Here is a 13,830-nt window from a genome sequence, read left to right as displayed (position 1 = left end):
TTCTGTTTGTTGACTTTTCTTCTACCTTCAACACTATTTCCTTAGATGGGGGGCTGGTTTTGTGGCTGTTGGACTTCCTGAGCCAGTGCTCACAGCGAGTCAAAATAGGTCCCCACGTGTCGGACATACGCAATACCAACACAGGCTCTCCTCAGGGATGTGTTTTGTCCCCACTCCTGTACATCTTGTACACTAATAGTTGTACTAGTTCCCATCCTAACAGACACCTCGTTAAGTTTGCTGATGACACTGCCTTGATCAGCCTGTTGCATGATGATGAGGAACATCATGGCCCGGTCCTAGATGACTTTGTAGAGTGGTGTGAGGAATCACACTTGGTCCTCAATACCAACAAGACCAAAGAGATGTGCATAGACTTCAGGAAGTGTACAACACCTACCTCTGCAACATCTATCAGAGGTCAGAATATAGAGGTTGTAGAGGAATACAAATACCTTGGTGTCCTCTTGGACAATAAGCTTCAGTGGAGTAAATGTGCAGACCTGATCTACAAAAAGAGCCAACAGAGACTGTCCTTTCTCAAAAAGCTGGTATTTTTGAATGTACACTATACTGACTCACAAATCTTTCATTGAGAGTATTTAAACTTTTTGTATTGTTTGTTGGTTTGGTAATGCCACTATCAGCCAGAGAAATATGCTGCGGATTATCACTACAGCAAGCAAGGTACTTTGTGTCAAACAGACAGGCCTGGATGAGATCTTTAAGGTCAGGGCCCGCCAAGGCTCACAAAATAATTTTAGACCCAAGCCACCCCCTGTACCCAAACTTTGAACTACTCCCCTCTGGGCGCAGGTATAGGGCACCCCTCAGCAGGAAAAACAGAACTAAACAATAATTTGTGCCAGGTGTGATATCCCTCCTAAATAGCTTGGTCTAATGTTCCTATCGACGCAGTAAGGCCAGCAGGCTAGTCTTAAAAAAATAAATGTTTAATTGGTATGTAACTGTTATAAAAGTTGCATTGTCAATTTTGTTTTGTATTTAAACGACACTTTAAACGTGTACGTGACACTGCAACAAAATTGTAAGTAAGAGTTTTTTAAATAAATAAGAGAAACTTATTGTAAGGTGTTAAAGAATTGTTGAATGTAGATTTTTGGTGTACTTTTGCAGAGGAAACTGGAATTGTTAGCCACTCAGTAATGACAAATACCACACAGCTTGTAGCTTTTCAGCAACTCAATATTCACCTTCATACCTTCTCACCTAGATTTGTTCCCTGCCACCTTTCGCTTCATTCCCTCATTCCTTTACCTGACATTCATTATTTAAATAGCTTTTGCGTTCACACAAAGACAGTGTAATGACTAAAAAGATCATGTCCACTCCGCATCAGTTCCTGTGTTTTGAACGATGTTTGTTTTCTAACCGACTACCTTTTTCACTGTATCTCTATTTCATAGAGGGGGCAGAGCAGGAGCGTGGTACAGCAGCGGTGAGTCCATTCTAACTGTTCCATCTGCTATAATCTTTCCTGGTAGAGTTCTAAATGGGGTTTTACTAGTTCTCATCTGGTTGAGACAAAAAAAATGGTGTCAATACCGTCCACAATGCATTGGATACAATGCATCTTAACAGACAATCCAGGGTTGTGTTCATTAGGGCACACAGTAACAAAACCGTGAAACCAAAACAAACTTTTCTTATTGGGCAAGTTCATTATTGGCTCTCCGTTTCACTCCATTTCAGAGCGTGTTTTTCCGTTTTGTCTACTGAGCACAATCCATTTGTTGTTTTTCTAATATATTTAGGACCTCCCTAAAACCCAATGCTTGATAGGTTGAGCCAATGAACAATGACCAATCAGATGAGGATTATGTACAAAGTGCCCAGCCTTGCTCTTCATCCCCTCATCTCTCGCTCTTTTCTCTATCCTTAGGACACCTTTGGCTAGCATGGACATAGTGCTGTTGTAGATCAACTGTCTCCTCTCTTCCCTTTCTGTGGATGTGTGTGTACTTTGGTTTATGAATATGTGGGTCGGCGTGTGTGCGTGTGTGAGCTCTGGGTGGGCTCTATCAGGTCACTCAGGTGTCATCCCCGGTAGTGGCCCAGGCTAAGCGGGGTGACCGCTGGTCTTGGGACCCAAATGAGGAGCGAAAGCGTCAGGAAAGGTGGCAGCAAGAGCAGGAGCGCATGCTTCAGGTAGAGTTAAGCTACTAAAGACCCAAAAGCTAGGCCTGATTTAGCATGCTGCAAAATACTAAATAACAAAAGCTAGGCCTGATTTAGCATGCTGCTATATACTCATTAAGAAACACTAGGCCTGAGTTAGCATGCTGCTAAATACTCATTAACAAAAGCTAGGCCTGAGTTAGCATACGGCTAATAATATGTTAACAAAAGGCCAGCGTTAGCATGATGCCCTATTGACTTTAGCTAAAGATAGGCCCGAATAAGCCTACTGATTACTGAATCTATGGTCTGCAGCACCAGTTACATTTACCCAAAGCAGGTGCTAACTTTCTGTTAGCTTGCAGACACATTTTAATTAACCACAATCCTGCTTAGTCATCTGCCTGCTCTGAGTCTGAAGTCAACCCCCAATGTGCTACTCACTGCTGTGCACACAGTGGCCACACAGCGGCAGCATTGCACAATACAAGCTGTGTGCTATGGCATGACCTGCGTGTCTCACACTCACTCGCCAGAGCCCCAAATCTTCCGCCAGTCAACTTCGCTCTCCTCCTCTACCTACCCGTCATAGGGTGTCTCAATACTCCAAATAGCCTTGTTTTCTTCATCCTCACCTAACCTATATTCTCAGATCTATAAATCTACAGATGAAGGTGAGAAGAAAAGAAAGCCATTTTAGACTATTGAGATCCCCCGACAGAGTTTGCTTTGCTGCAACTCAAACATTGTCACCTTAGACTCCTAAACCACCTTGTCAGTGCATGGTGTGTCTGTTTCTTTGGTTGGCAGCTTTTTTAATGTATTTTCTCTTTTAAAACCCTCATACACGCATGCTATGTTTGTGTATGCCCACTTTTTCCTGTCACATGATTGGCTCATGCTTCTCAATGGTACTTAATATAGACCTGAACTAACACAATATATTTATTTTAGATGAAATCCAATGTTAATGGATAGTTCATTCGAAATCTAAGTTAATCAGATGTTTTCATATTTCAAAAGGAGTCTGAAGTTGAGTCTTCCACATTTCACACCATCTTTCAAGGAAAAATACCATTTTTTCATTAGTTCATTGTTGATACAATCCCAACATGTTTTGCATGTCAGCAGTCAAGTTTTCAAGACATTGGATTTTCATGAAGCAAAGTGTCATGAGCCATCATCATGTTTTAGGGAGAGTGATAAGTACTTTGTTAGTTACTAAAACACGAAATGTGGCAAATCCCGATATGCTTTATGGCCAGGTATGGCCCAATAGGCATCTTTTCTGACTCTGTCTGTATGGCATGTCATCGATGATGAATGTGTGCCATCTCTCGTTGCCATGGTAATAGGAGAAGTACCAGCATGAGCAGGAGAAGCTGAAACAGGAGTGGGAGAGAGCGCAAAGAGAGGTGGAAGACGAGGAGAGGAGATACCATGAGGAGGTGTGTTGAGTGAGTGTGTGTGTATGCGTGCGAATATGAAAATGGCTGCTGAATGAATAAAAACCCCAATTTCTCCCTCCCTCCCTATTTCTCCCCCTCCCTCCCTCCCTCCCTATTTCTCCCCCTCCCTCCCTGCCTATTTCTCTCCCTCCCTCTCTATTTCTCTTCCTCCCTCTCTATTTCTCTCCCTCCCTCTCTATTTCTCTTCCTCCCTCTCTTTCTCTCCCTCTCTCTATTTCACTCTCTCCCTCCCTCCTTATTTCTCTCCCTCCCTCCCTATTTCCTTCCCTCCCCTCCCCATTTCCCTCCCTAACTATTTCTTTCTCCCTCCCTCCCGCCCTCTTTCGCTCTCTATTTCTCTCTCTCCTCCCTATTTTCCTCCCGCTTTTCCTTCCCTTTTTCCACAGGAGCGAAGGATACTAGATGAGACTGTGGCCCCTCTGACCCCCCTCTCCTCCACCCTGCCCTCGCCCATCCGGGGGGACACCCCCGCGCCTATGGACCCCCAGAACACCATCGTCCGGTCGCTGGCCGACTGGGAACGCAAGCAGGAGCTGCTGGAGAGACAGGGGGTGAGAGGAGAAGTTATATTGGGTTACCTTTCAAATTAAAATAACGTGTTGTAAATATGTATATGCAGTGCATTCGGAAAGTATTCAGACCCCTTGACTTTTTCCACATTTTGTTACGTTACAGCATTATTCTAAAATGTATTAAATCGTTTTTTCCCCCTCGTCAATCTACATACAATACTCCATAATGGCAAAGTAAAAACTGTTTTTTTTTTTTTAGATTTATTAAGAATGTAAAACTAAAATATCACATTTACGTAAGTATTCAGACCTTTTACTCAGTACTTTGTTGAAGCACCTTTGGCAGAAATTACAGCCTCAAGTCTTCTTGAGTACGACGCTAAAAGCTTGGCACACCTGTGTTTGGGAAGTTTATCCCATTCCTCTCTACAGATCCTCACAAGCTCTGCCAGGTTGGATGGGACGCGTTGCTGCTATTTTCAGGTCTCTCCGGAGATGTTCTATTGTGTTCAAGTCTGGGCTCTGGCTGGGCAACTCAAGGACATTCAGAGACCTGTCCCGAAGCCACTCCTGCTTTGTCTTGGCTGTGTGCTTAGGGTCGTTGTCCTGTTGGAAGGTGAACCTTCGCCCGAGTCTGAGAACCTGTTCCAGAGCGCTCAGGATCTCTCTGTACTTTTCTCCGTTCATCTTTGCCTCGATCCTGACTAGTCTAGAAGTCCATGCCACTGCAAAACATCATAAAGACAACTGCCTTTCAAAAATATAATAATAATTGTTTATTTGTAATAATGACAATTACAACAATACTGAATGAACACTTATTTTAACTTAATATAATACATTCATAAAATCAATTTAGCCTCAAATAAATAATGAAACGTGTTCAATTTGGTTTAAATAATGCAAAAACAAAGTGTTGGAGAAGAAAGTAAAAGTACAATATGTGCCATGTAAGAAAGCTAACGTTTAAGTTCCGTGCTCAGAACATGAGAACATATGAAAGCTGGTGGTTCCTTTTAACGTGAGTCTTCAATATTCCCAGGTAAGAAGTTTTAGGTTGTAGTTATTATAGGAATTATAGGACTATTTCCCTCTATACCATTTGTATTTCATTAACCTTTGGTTCAATTCTGAGATTATCGACAAGTGACCGGTCAGCTGACCCTGTTGTACCAGAAAGTGTAGCTGGTTCAGAGTGCTGCAAGTTGTACCAGTTTGGTGTTTTCCTTTGTCTTTTCCTGCTCCTCCAATGACTGTTTCTGTATGTGGAATAGCACTTTCTTTGTCCATGTATTTAAGTGTGTCCAGTTTTCAGACTGGAACAACCATGTTGTCTTAACACATGTGGCTGTTGAATGTTTTCCTAATTTGAACGCTCATTGGATATGACATCTGGTTGGTGTGTGTCTGTTAATGTGTCCTTTTTGTCATTTTCATTAGGAGACTGATTCTCAGCAACAGACCCTCTATCTTGTTGATTATTTACTTTCCTCAATCTTGAGTGATGCACAGTGGTGTCTCCGTGCCTCACAAATATCACCACACCATCTTGGCCAATGACTACTCCCGGTCCTTTCCACTCTTGACAGTCAACTCGTTTGAAGTACACTTTCCAGTCTCGTACTTCTCATCGGTGGGTCGAAGCTGTTTATGCAGAGCCCTGCAAGTTCTCTCTCAACACGTTTAAAAGGCACTCGACTCAGTGTAGGGACGTGGACTTCACTAATAAAGTGAAATTGTGAACTAACAGTTTTTAATTTATTAAACGGCTAATATGACCACAGTTAATGTGCCGTAAGGCAGTGGGTTTTGTGATTTGGTGGATTTTAGGGTGATTGTAACTAACCCTTTGAAACTGTCTTCATCTCTCTTCATCCACCAGGGGAACACCGAGAGAGTGGTATGGAAAGGACAAGATAACGACAGGAGTAGTGACATCAGCACAGCGTCCAGAGATGAGAGTATGAAAACAGCAGTCAGGTCAGTCTGAGAGCGTGTGTGTGTGGCCTTGAACTCTACAATGGTCATGAGAATAATGACTTTCTATATAATGTCATTAATGAAATGGAAATTAATTATGCATTTAATCAATCAATCATCAACAGCTCAATCAGCCAGAACAGCAGTCAGGCAGACAAGCTGACACCGAGTTTGCAGAATGGTCAGAGAGCACCACCCACCATGGCCGTTCCCCAGCCCCCCAACAAGAAACAAAATACAGAGGTCTTACTAGACTGCACCAAACCCAGCCAGCAGGCGCCCTCTCGGGACAGGAGGTATGTGCAGTGTCGGAACTAGAATTCTATACATTGGGTGGCCAAGGCTACTTTAGGCGGTCCATAGACCATGACAGAAAATGAGTGTGTAACCCTAACCTGGCATCTAAGGAGCATGAATGAATCCTATGATTGCTGATTAGAGGTAGAAGTGATAATTCACATAACCCGGAGTTCTTCAATGTGGTAGATAGTGTGGTCCAAAAGGGTTACTTCACTAGAATTCTTTAATATACTATGACTAGCCACTGTCTCTACCTCGGAACTGCAGCTCAATTTCTCTCTCTCTCTCTCACACACACACACACAAACATACTGTAATCACCAACTGGATAATCTGGGTCTATAAGTGTTGCACATCCAAAATATTTTAAGGAAATAAAGCTCAAGCACCAAGGAGATAAGATGGCGTTTGTGTGTTACATAAATTGCATAGTTTATTTACAAAAATGTACACAATGCAAAAAAAATAAAAATAATTTTGCTGCCAATCAATATTACAAACTTACTGTATGTATGTATGTATGTATGTATGTATGCATGCACGTATGCACGCACGTACGTACGTAATAGCAAAGAGAAGTTTTGGAATTGGCCTAATCAAGACCAAATTAAATCTGTGTGACATGATACCCTTTGGATATATCATTTTGAATATCCGTGTACTAGCTAGTACACAGTGTAGGTTTTAATCATGACCAAAGGGACCTCCTAAGTGCCAAATTATCCTAGGTAGATTTAAAACAGCATAATTCTGCGGTTCTGGTGAGAACTGGCTAAATGTTTCACAAACTCATCCATGTTGAGGGAGCGTGCCCCTCCTTGACTCAACACTGAGGATTCCGAGATGACTTAACCTGTCATCAACCATTGTTGTCCTAAGGTGGGTTTTAATCTGTTTTAAAGCTGAGAAGCTTTAACAACAGAAATCTTACAAAGTCGAAAAAGCTCATGGAAGGCCTCTTTTTTTTAAGATTCTAGAAGCACAACCAAGTCGAGGAGAGTAGACGGTCTGTCCCTTCCACTTTTCTCTCTTATCAAGAAGCCGCTTGGTTTGATGTCCTCTAAATCTGACTCGAAGGTCTGAACAAAGGCAAACAGAGGCTCCTCATTCAAGAATGATGTAGTCTTTGGGTTGAGAGACTGAACCCCTTGCATTCTCGCAATTCTTCTTCTCTGCAGCTCAGCTGTGAGTCTGTCAAGCCCCTGATAAAATATATCTCTTTGGAAGCTCTCACCATCACTTTGGTCACTATTTTTCTGTCCTACAGTGCTCATCATCAATGTCGTGAACTCTTAAGCTTGTTTTTAGGCTGTCTTTGACACACTGTTTATCCATTTATTTTGCAGTGCTCTGCAATCTCTTCAACCTCTTTACATAGTTCTCCAAAGTAACCCTCACTTCTGTAGTCCTGTAATGTGTCTGTAAAGGCACCTACTAGATCCACAGCCCTTGATAGATTAAGAGCGCTTGATTGGAACACGTCAGAGACATTTGGCATCACCGAGCACTTTACAAAAGGTAACGAAAAGCCCTATAAAATGTAAATCTGAGTAAGAAGGCCCCTTGCCTCCACTAATCTATCAACACTATTTTTAAGTGTGATATCCTGTAGCACTCTCAGAACTGCTGGTAGCCTGTCCCTCAGATTACGGCATGCCATGTATCTGCATGCCCCCCTTACATCCGTCTCTGTAGTTCTCGGGGCTGCTGTGGATATAGCTCTTTCTGAACTGCAAGCCACTTGAGATGAACGTACGAGCCAGATACAAAGTTATAAAGCTTCTGCAGGAGAGCAAAACAGTTAACTGCCTCAGGCACTGATTTTACATCATTGACAAGAACCAAATTCAAACAATGTGCATTGGAGTGCACATAAAATGCAACTCTTGCACTGTTTTTAATCCGTGCAGACACACCAGAATGCTTTCCACTCATGACGGATGCACCGTCAGTCTTTCCCCACAAGATTATTTATGTTTTTCAAGGCAAAAGCCAGATCATAAGAGACCTGCCGCATCTAAGCTTTCAGCTGACTGAAAGTGTGAAAAGCTTTCGTGGATGGCAGTTGTAATAGTACCTCACAACTAAAGACATTTGTTATTTTTTCTTTTAAATCTTTGGTTTCATCTACAATTACACTTAAAAACTTAACTTTCTTTTACTTCTCTTATTATTTCACTTTGTACCATCTCAGCTCAGCCCTCAAGAACTTTGTTCTGGATTTGGTGGCTTGTGTACTTAGCATTGCCACATGCATTCATCCTTTTCTCTATGAGAGGGTCATGCTTTGCTATTTCTTTTAAGATTGTCAAACCATTACCCTTGTTAATGACCTCTGCACTATATTTTGAGTGGCAGTTAATAGGAGCACATCTGCAATTGTTTTAATGTAAGTACCATTTTCCTCCACTTTTCCTGTCCTCATTTATGACGTCTAACATTGATGAGTTGCTGTCAATAGCCACTTTATGCTGATTCCAAGCATACATAGCATTGATATGATGCTCTGACTTCGAATGGAGCTTAACCCCGAATCTTTAAACAGCGCCTTTTTCCAGTTACAAAAACCTGACTGTGATGTGAAGGCAGATTCAGGTCTATTGGGCAGAGAAACGCCTACAGGCGAAACAAGTCGAATCTTGACTTACAGAATATTCAAGCCACGAATTGTCCTTATACCAGGAGCTGTTGACAGCCCTTTTCCTAGTACCATGCTGAGTTATGGGAAATGTTTTCAAACACGGCTGTACAGGAACCATTCTCTGGATCTTGAAATGTCTGAAATACACGTTAAATAAAGTCTTTATGGAAATGTATAATTAAGGGATCCACAAGATTAGATGCTAACAGCTGCTAACTAAAATGTGTAGTTTAAAGTATAGGCCTGGCCTAACATTGGGTCCTTCTGGAACAGAAGTCTCTCTCCCGTTTTGTTTTCATGTTTAATTGACCCTATGCAAAAATAAGACCGTCTATGGTTACATCTAAGCATCCAATTTCCCACATTTTAGTCCAATCTCAATCTTAATTACAAATCCCCTTTATCATAACTGTATCTTAAAATCAACTACCAGCCTAAGTTACTAGTTAGATCATGGCTAGGACTAATCTGCAGTAAGTTACTAGTTAGATCATGGCTAGGACTACTCTGCAGTAAGTTACTAGTTAGATCATGGCTAGGACTACTCTGTGGTAAGTAACTTAGCTATCTATCATTTCTTACACCTTTACGATAGCAAACAGACTATCTGCAAATTGTGGTAGTCTTGAGTAACGCTAACAGATTGATAATTGTTAGTTTTGAGTTCAAGTCCGAAAATCTGAGTTAATGGATTTCAAATTGCTGAATGTTAACTTGCTCAACACTGACAGCTGTAGCCTACTAGTTACCCCACATTAGCTAAACATTCGTATACTGTAACTTACTGCACTGTATATGAGTGTATTACTAGCACATATGTAAACATAATGTTAGGAACCAATCTCTCTTATCTGATTAACAGTCTGTTAATGTTAGACCTTTGACTCCATTGACTGACACAGCGACTCAACTTTCGTAAAAGTTGATTAGGAAATCTAAACCCGATGCTAAACTTTAAAACTTACTTCAAATATGAGGCTTTCGTCAATCGCGAAAAGAGCTTGTGGAGCTGTGGAAATATTCTCTCTTCTGTATGTTCTTCTTATTCTGTATCTCGCCACCAACGCTAATATTCTCTCATCCTCGATTTGAAAAATGCGCCCCCGAACGTCAACATAAAATGCTTCTTTCAGCAATATGTGAAATCAGATGTCAATCAGCATCAAACTGCCAGTAGCGAATGAAGTGTTGGGGTGGCACCCGGGGTGGCCAATCAGATGTCAGGGGTATCCAGTGCCACCCTGGACACCCCTCTGGCTCTGCATATGTGCGGGTGAGAAGAGATTAGGGGTGAGGGGAACGGGGAATGGTGTGTTCATGTGTGGGTTTGAGTTTGTTCTATCATTCACAAGCCTATATTCACTATGTTATGCAGAGGGCTTTCTCTTTAAGTTATTAATGCTTCTCCACATATTCCCTCACGGACATGCCTTTTACTCAGATGGCCCGTAGGTGGCCCCGTAAGTAATCTATGTTGCCTCACTGTCAAGATGAGGCTTTATAGAGAAATGACAACAGAGGTGTTATATTTAGGAATTTACAAAAAAGTCCCCTGATTTTATAGTTCAACCAATTAAAACAGATTATTTGTGGTTCAAGAGAGTAAGAACCCATATTGGTAAACCTACTGCTTATAGTCGGAATTTGTCAAATGCCGCTGTATTGCACACTGTATGGTCCACATAATTGGTAGCAACACTGTATTTTCACCTATAGAACCTTAAATATTGTTTGTTCGGCTCATATAGTTTTGATTGGTCCAATTCATACTAAAGGTTTCAATCATGTCCATGTTGCTAGGCAGGCCTTCATGTTGCTTTTCATCTTCAGGTGTGGCTCCATTGAATCCATGGGGCCCAGTCCATCAAACTCACCCACCACATGCCCATCCGACATGCCTCAATCTCCAAACAGGTACAGCCATCAGAGGGCGCCAAACTCAGCTCCTTGAGGCCACTCACTGCTGCTTTTGTCATCTGTTATATTGAGAAGGATATTGAACTTGCTGAAAGTACAAGGTTTGTTTTGTGTTTCTCTGTGAAAAGTATCATGTCAACTCTGTAGAAGACATTGCTGATATCTCTATCCCACACTACTGTATTAAATGTATAGATCAATATGCTGTACTAGATGTGAATCTGAGGAATCTAAAAGCATCAATCCCTCAGTTCTTCATTCACTATCACTGGACCATATATCCACTGGACCATACTTCATTTGCCACTGCGGTCATTCAGTTTGTGCTGCTCAGTGGTCAGTCTGTTGTAGGCTGAACTGGGTTCTCCCCTGCAGGTCGGTGAGCGGTAAGAAGCTGTGCTCCAGTTGCGGTCACCCTTTGGGAAAAGGTGCGGCCATGATTATTGAGACCCTCAGCCTTTACTTCCACATCCAGTGCTTTAAGGTCAGTGTCACTCAGGCAGACTGTGTTAAGTCAGAACCCTTTCACCACACCACCACAGTTAATATGAGGCTGCGTTAGGTCAGAACCCTTTCACCACAACACCACAGTTAATATGAGGCTGTGTTAGGTCAGAACCCTTTCACCACACCACCACAGTTAATATGAGGCTGCGTTAGGTCAGAACCCTTTCACCACAACACCGCAGTTAGTAGCAGGCTGCATTAGGTCAGAACCCTTTCACCACATCACCACAGTTAGTAGCAGGCTGTGATAGGTCAGAACCCTTTCACCACAGTTAGTAGCAGGCTGTGTTAGGTCAGAACCCTTTCACCACACCACCACAGTTAGTAGCAGGCTGCATTAGGTCAGAACCCTTTCACCACACCACCACAGTCAGTAGCAGGCTGTGATAGGTCAGAACCCTTTCACCACAGTTAGTAGCAGGCTGTGTTATGTCAGAACCCTTTCACCACACCACCACAGTTAGTAGCAGGCTGCATTAGGTCAGAACCCTTTCACCACACCACCACAGTTAGTAGCAGGCTGTGATAGGTCAGAACCTTTTCACCACAGTTAGTAGCAGGCTGCGTTACGTCAGAACCCTTTCACCACACCACCACAGTTAGTAGCTGGCTGCGTTAGGTCAGAACCCTTTCACCACACCACCACAGTTAGTAGCAGGCTGTGATAGGTCAGAACCCTTTCACCACAGTTAGTAGCAGGCTGCGATAGGTCAGAACTCTTTCACCACACCACCACAGTTAGTAGCAGGCTGTGATAGGTCAGAACCCTTTCACCACACCACCACAGTTAGTAGCAGGCTGCGATAGGTCAGAACTCTTTCACCACACCACCACAGTTAGTAGCAGGCTGTGATAGGTCAGAACCCTTACACCACAGTTAGTAGCAGGCTGCGTTAGGTCAGAACCCTTTCACCACACCACCACAGTTAGTAGCAGGCTGTGATAGGTCAGAACCCTTTCACCACAGTTAGTAGCAGGCTGCGTTACGTCAGAACCCTTTCACCACACCACCACAGTTAGTAGCAGGCTGTGAAAGGTCAGAACCCTTTCACCACACCACCACAGTTAGTAGCTGGCTGCGTTACGGTCAGAACCCTTTCACCACACCACCACAGTTAGTAGCTGGCTGCATTAGATCAGAACCCTTTCACCACACCACCACAGTTAGTAACAGGCTGCATTGGGTCAGAACCCTTTCACACCACCACAGTTAGTAGCAGGCTGTGATAGGTCAGAACCCTTTCACCACAGTTGGTAGCAGGCTGCATTAGGTCAGAACCCTTTCACCACAGTTAGTAGCAGGCTGCGTTAGGTCAGAACCCTTGCACCACAACCACAGTTAGTAGCAGACTGTGATAGGTCAGAACCCTTTCACCACAGTTAGTAGCAGGCTGCGTTAGGTCAGAACCCTTTCACCACACCACCACAGTTAGTAGCAGGCTGCGATAGGTCAGAACCCTTTCACCACACCACCACAGTTGGTAGCAGGCTGCAGTAGGTCAGAACCCTTTCACCACACCACCACAGTTAGTAGCAGGCTGTGATAGGTCAGAACCCTTTCACCACACCACCACAGTTAGTAGCAGGCTGTGATAGGTCAGAACCCTTTCACCACACCACCACAGTTAGTAGCAGGCTGTGATAGGTCAGAACCCTTTCACCACAGTTGGGAGCAGGCTGCGTTAGGTCAGAACCCTTTCACCACACCAACACAGTTAGTAGCAGGTTGTGATAGGTCAGAACCCTTTCACCACACCACCACAGTTAGTAGCAGGCTGTGATAGGTCAGAACCCTTTCACCACAGTTAGTAGCAGGCTGCGATAGGTCAGAACCCTTTCACCACAGTTAGTTGCAGGCTGCGTTAGGTCAGAACCCTTTCACCAAACCACCACAGTCAGTAGCAGGCTGTGAGAGGTCAGAACCCTTTCACCACACCACCACAGTTAGTAGCAGGCTGTGATAGGTCAGAACCCTTTCACCACAGTTAGTAGCAGGCTGCGTTAGATCAGAACCCTTTCACCACACCACCACAGTCAGTAGCAGGCTGTGAGAGGTCAGAACCCTTTCACCACACCACCACAGTTAGTAGCTGGCTGCGTTAGGTCAGAACCCTTTCACCACACCACCACCGTTAGTAGCAGGCTGTGATAGGTCAGAACCCTTTCACCACAGTTGGAAGCAGGCTGCGTTAGGTCAGAACCCTTTCACCACACCACCACAGTTAGTACCAGACTGCTTTAGGTCAGAACCCTTTCACCACAACACCTCACCCATCCACAGTTATTAACTACAGGACTGTAACTAATGTAATTGATGATGAATTCCAAGCCCTAGACCCAACCTCCAAGAAACTCCTTGTTGATC

General features: G+C 43.4%; 1 protein-coding gene across 7 annotated transcripts in view; it reads left to right on the top strand.

Annotated features, from left to right (window-relative positions):
* Positions 1-13,830, top strand: part of limch1b (LIM and calponin homology domains 1b) — a 145,848-nt gene that overhangs the window by 126,944 nt on the left and 5,074 nt on the right. For 5 of the 7 annotated variants that reach the window (XM_036943110.1, XM_036943111.1, XM_036943113.1 and 2 more), the window contains 8 exons: positions 1,428-1,459; positions 2,047-2,169; positions 3,495-3,587; positions 3,995-4,159; positions 6,003-6,100; positions 6,226-6,396; positions 10,872-10,955; positions 11,334-11,442. In XM_036943110.1, coding sequence (XP_036799005.1) covers positions 1,428-1,459; positions 2,047-2,169; positions 3,495-3,587; positions 3,995-4,159; positions 6,003-6,100; positions 6,226-6,396; positions 10,872-10,955; positions 11,334-11,442 — 875 coding nt within the window. The remainder of the gene's footprint in view (positions 1-1,427; positions 1,460-2,046; positions 2,170-3,494; positions 3,588-3,994; positions 4,160-6,002; positions 6,101-6,225; positions 6,397-10,871; positions 10,956-11,333; positions 11,443-13,830) is intronic. The other 2 variants (XM_036943114.1, XM_036943115.1) reach the window with 2 other exon arrangements.

This window comes from Oncorhynchus mykiss, chromosome 14, assembly GCF_013265735.2.
Source record: "Oncorhynchus mykiss isolate Arlee chromosome 14, USDA_OmykA_1.1, whole genome shotgun sequence".
Taxonomy (NCBI): Eukaryota; Metazoa; Chordata; class Actinopteri; order Salmoniformes; family Salmonidae; genus Oncorhynchus; species Oncorhynchus mykiss.
Note: the sequence above shows the minus strand (reverse complement) of the source record. Positions and strands in the feature narration are given on the sequence as shown.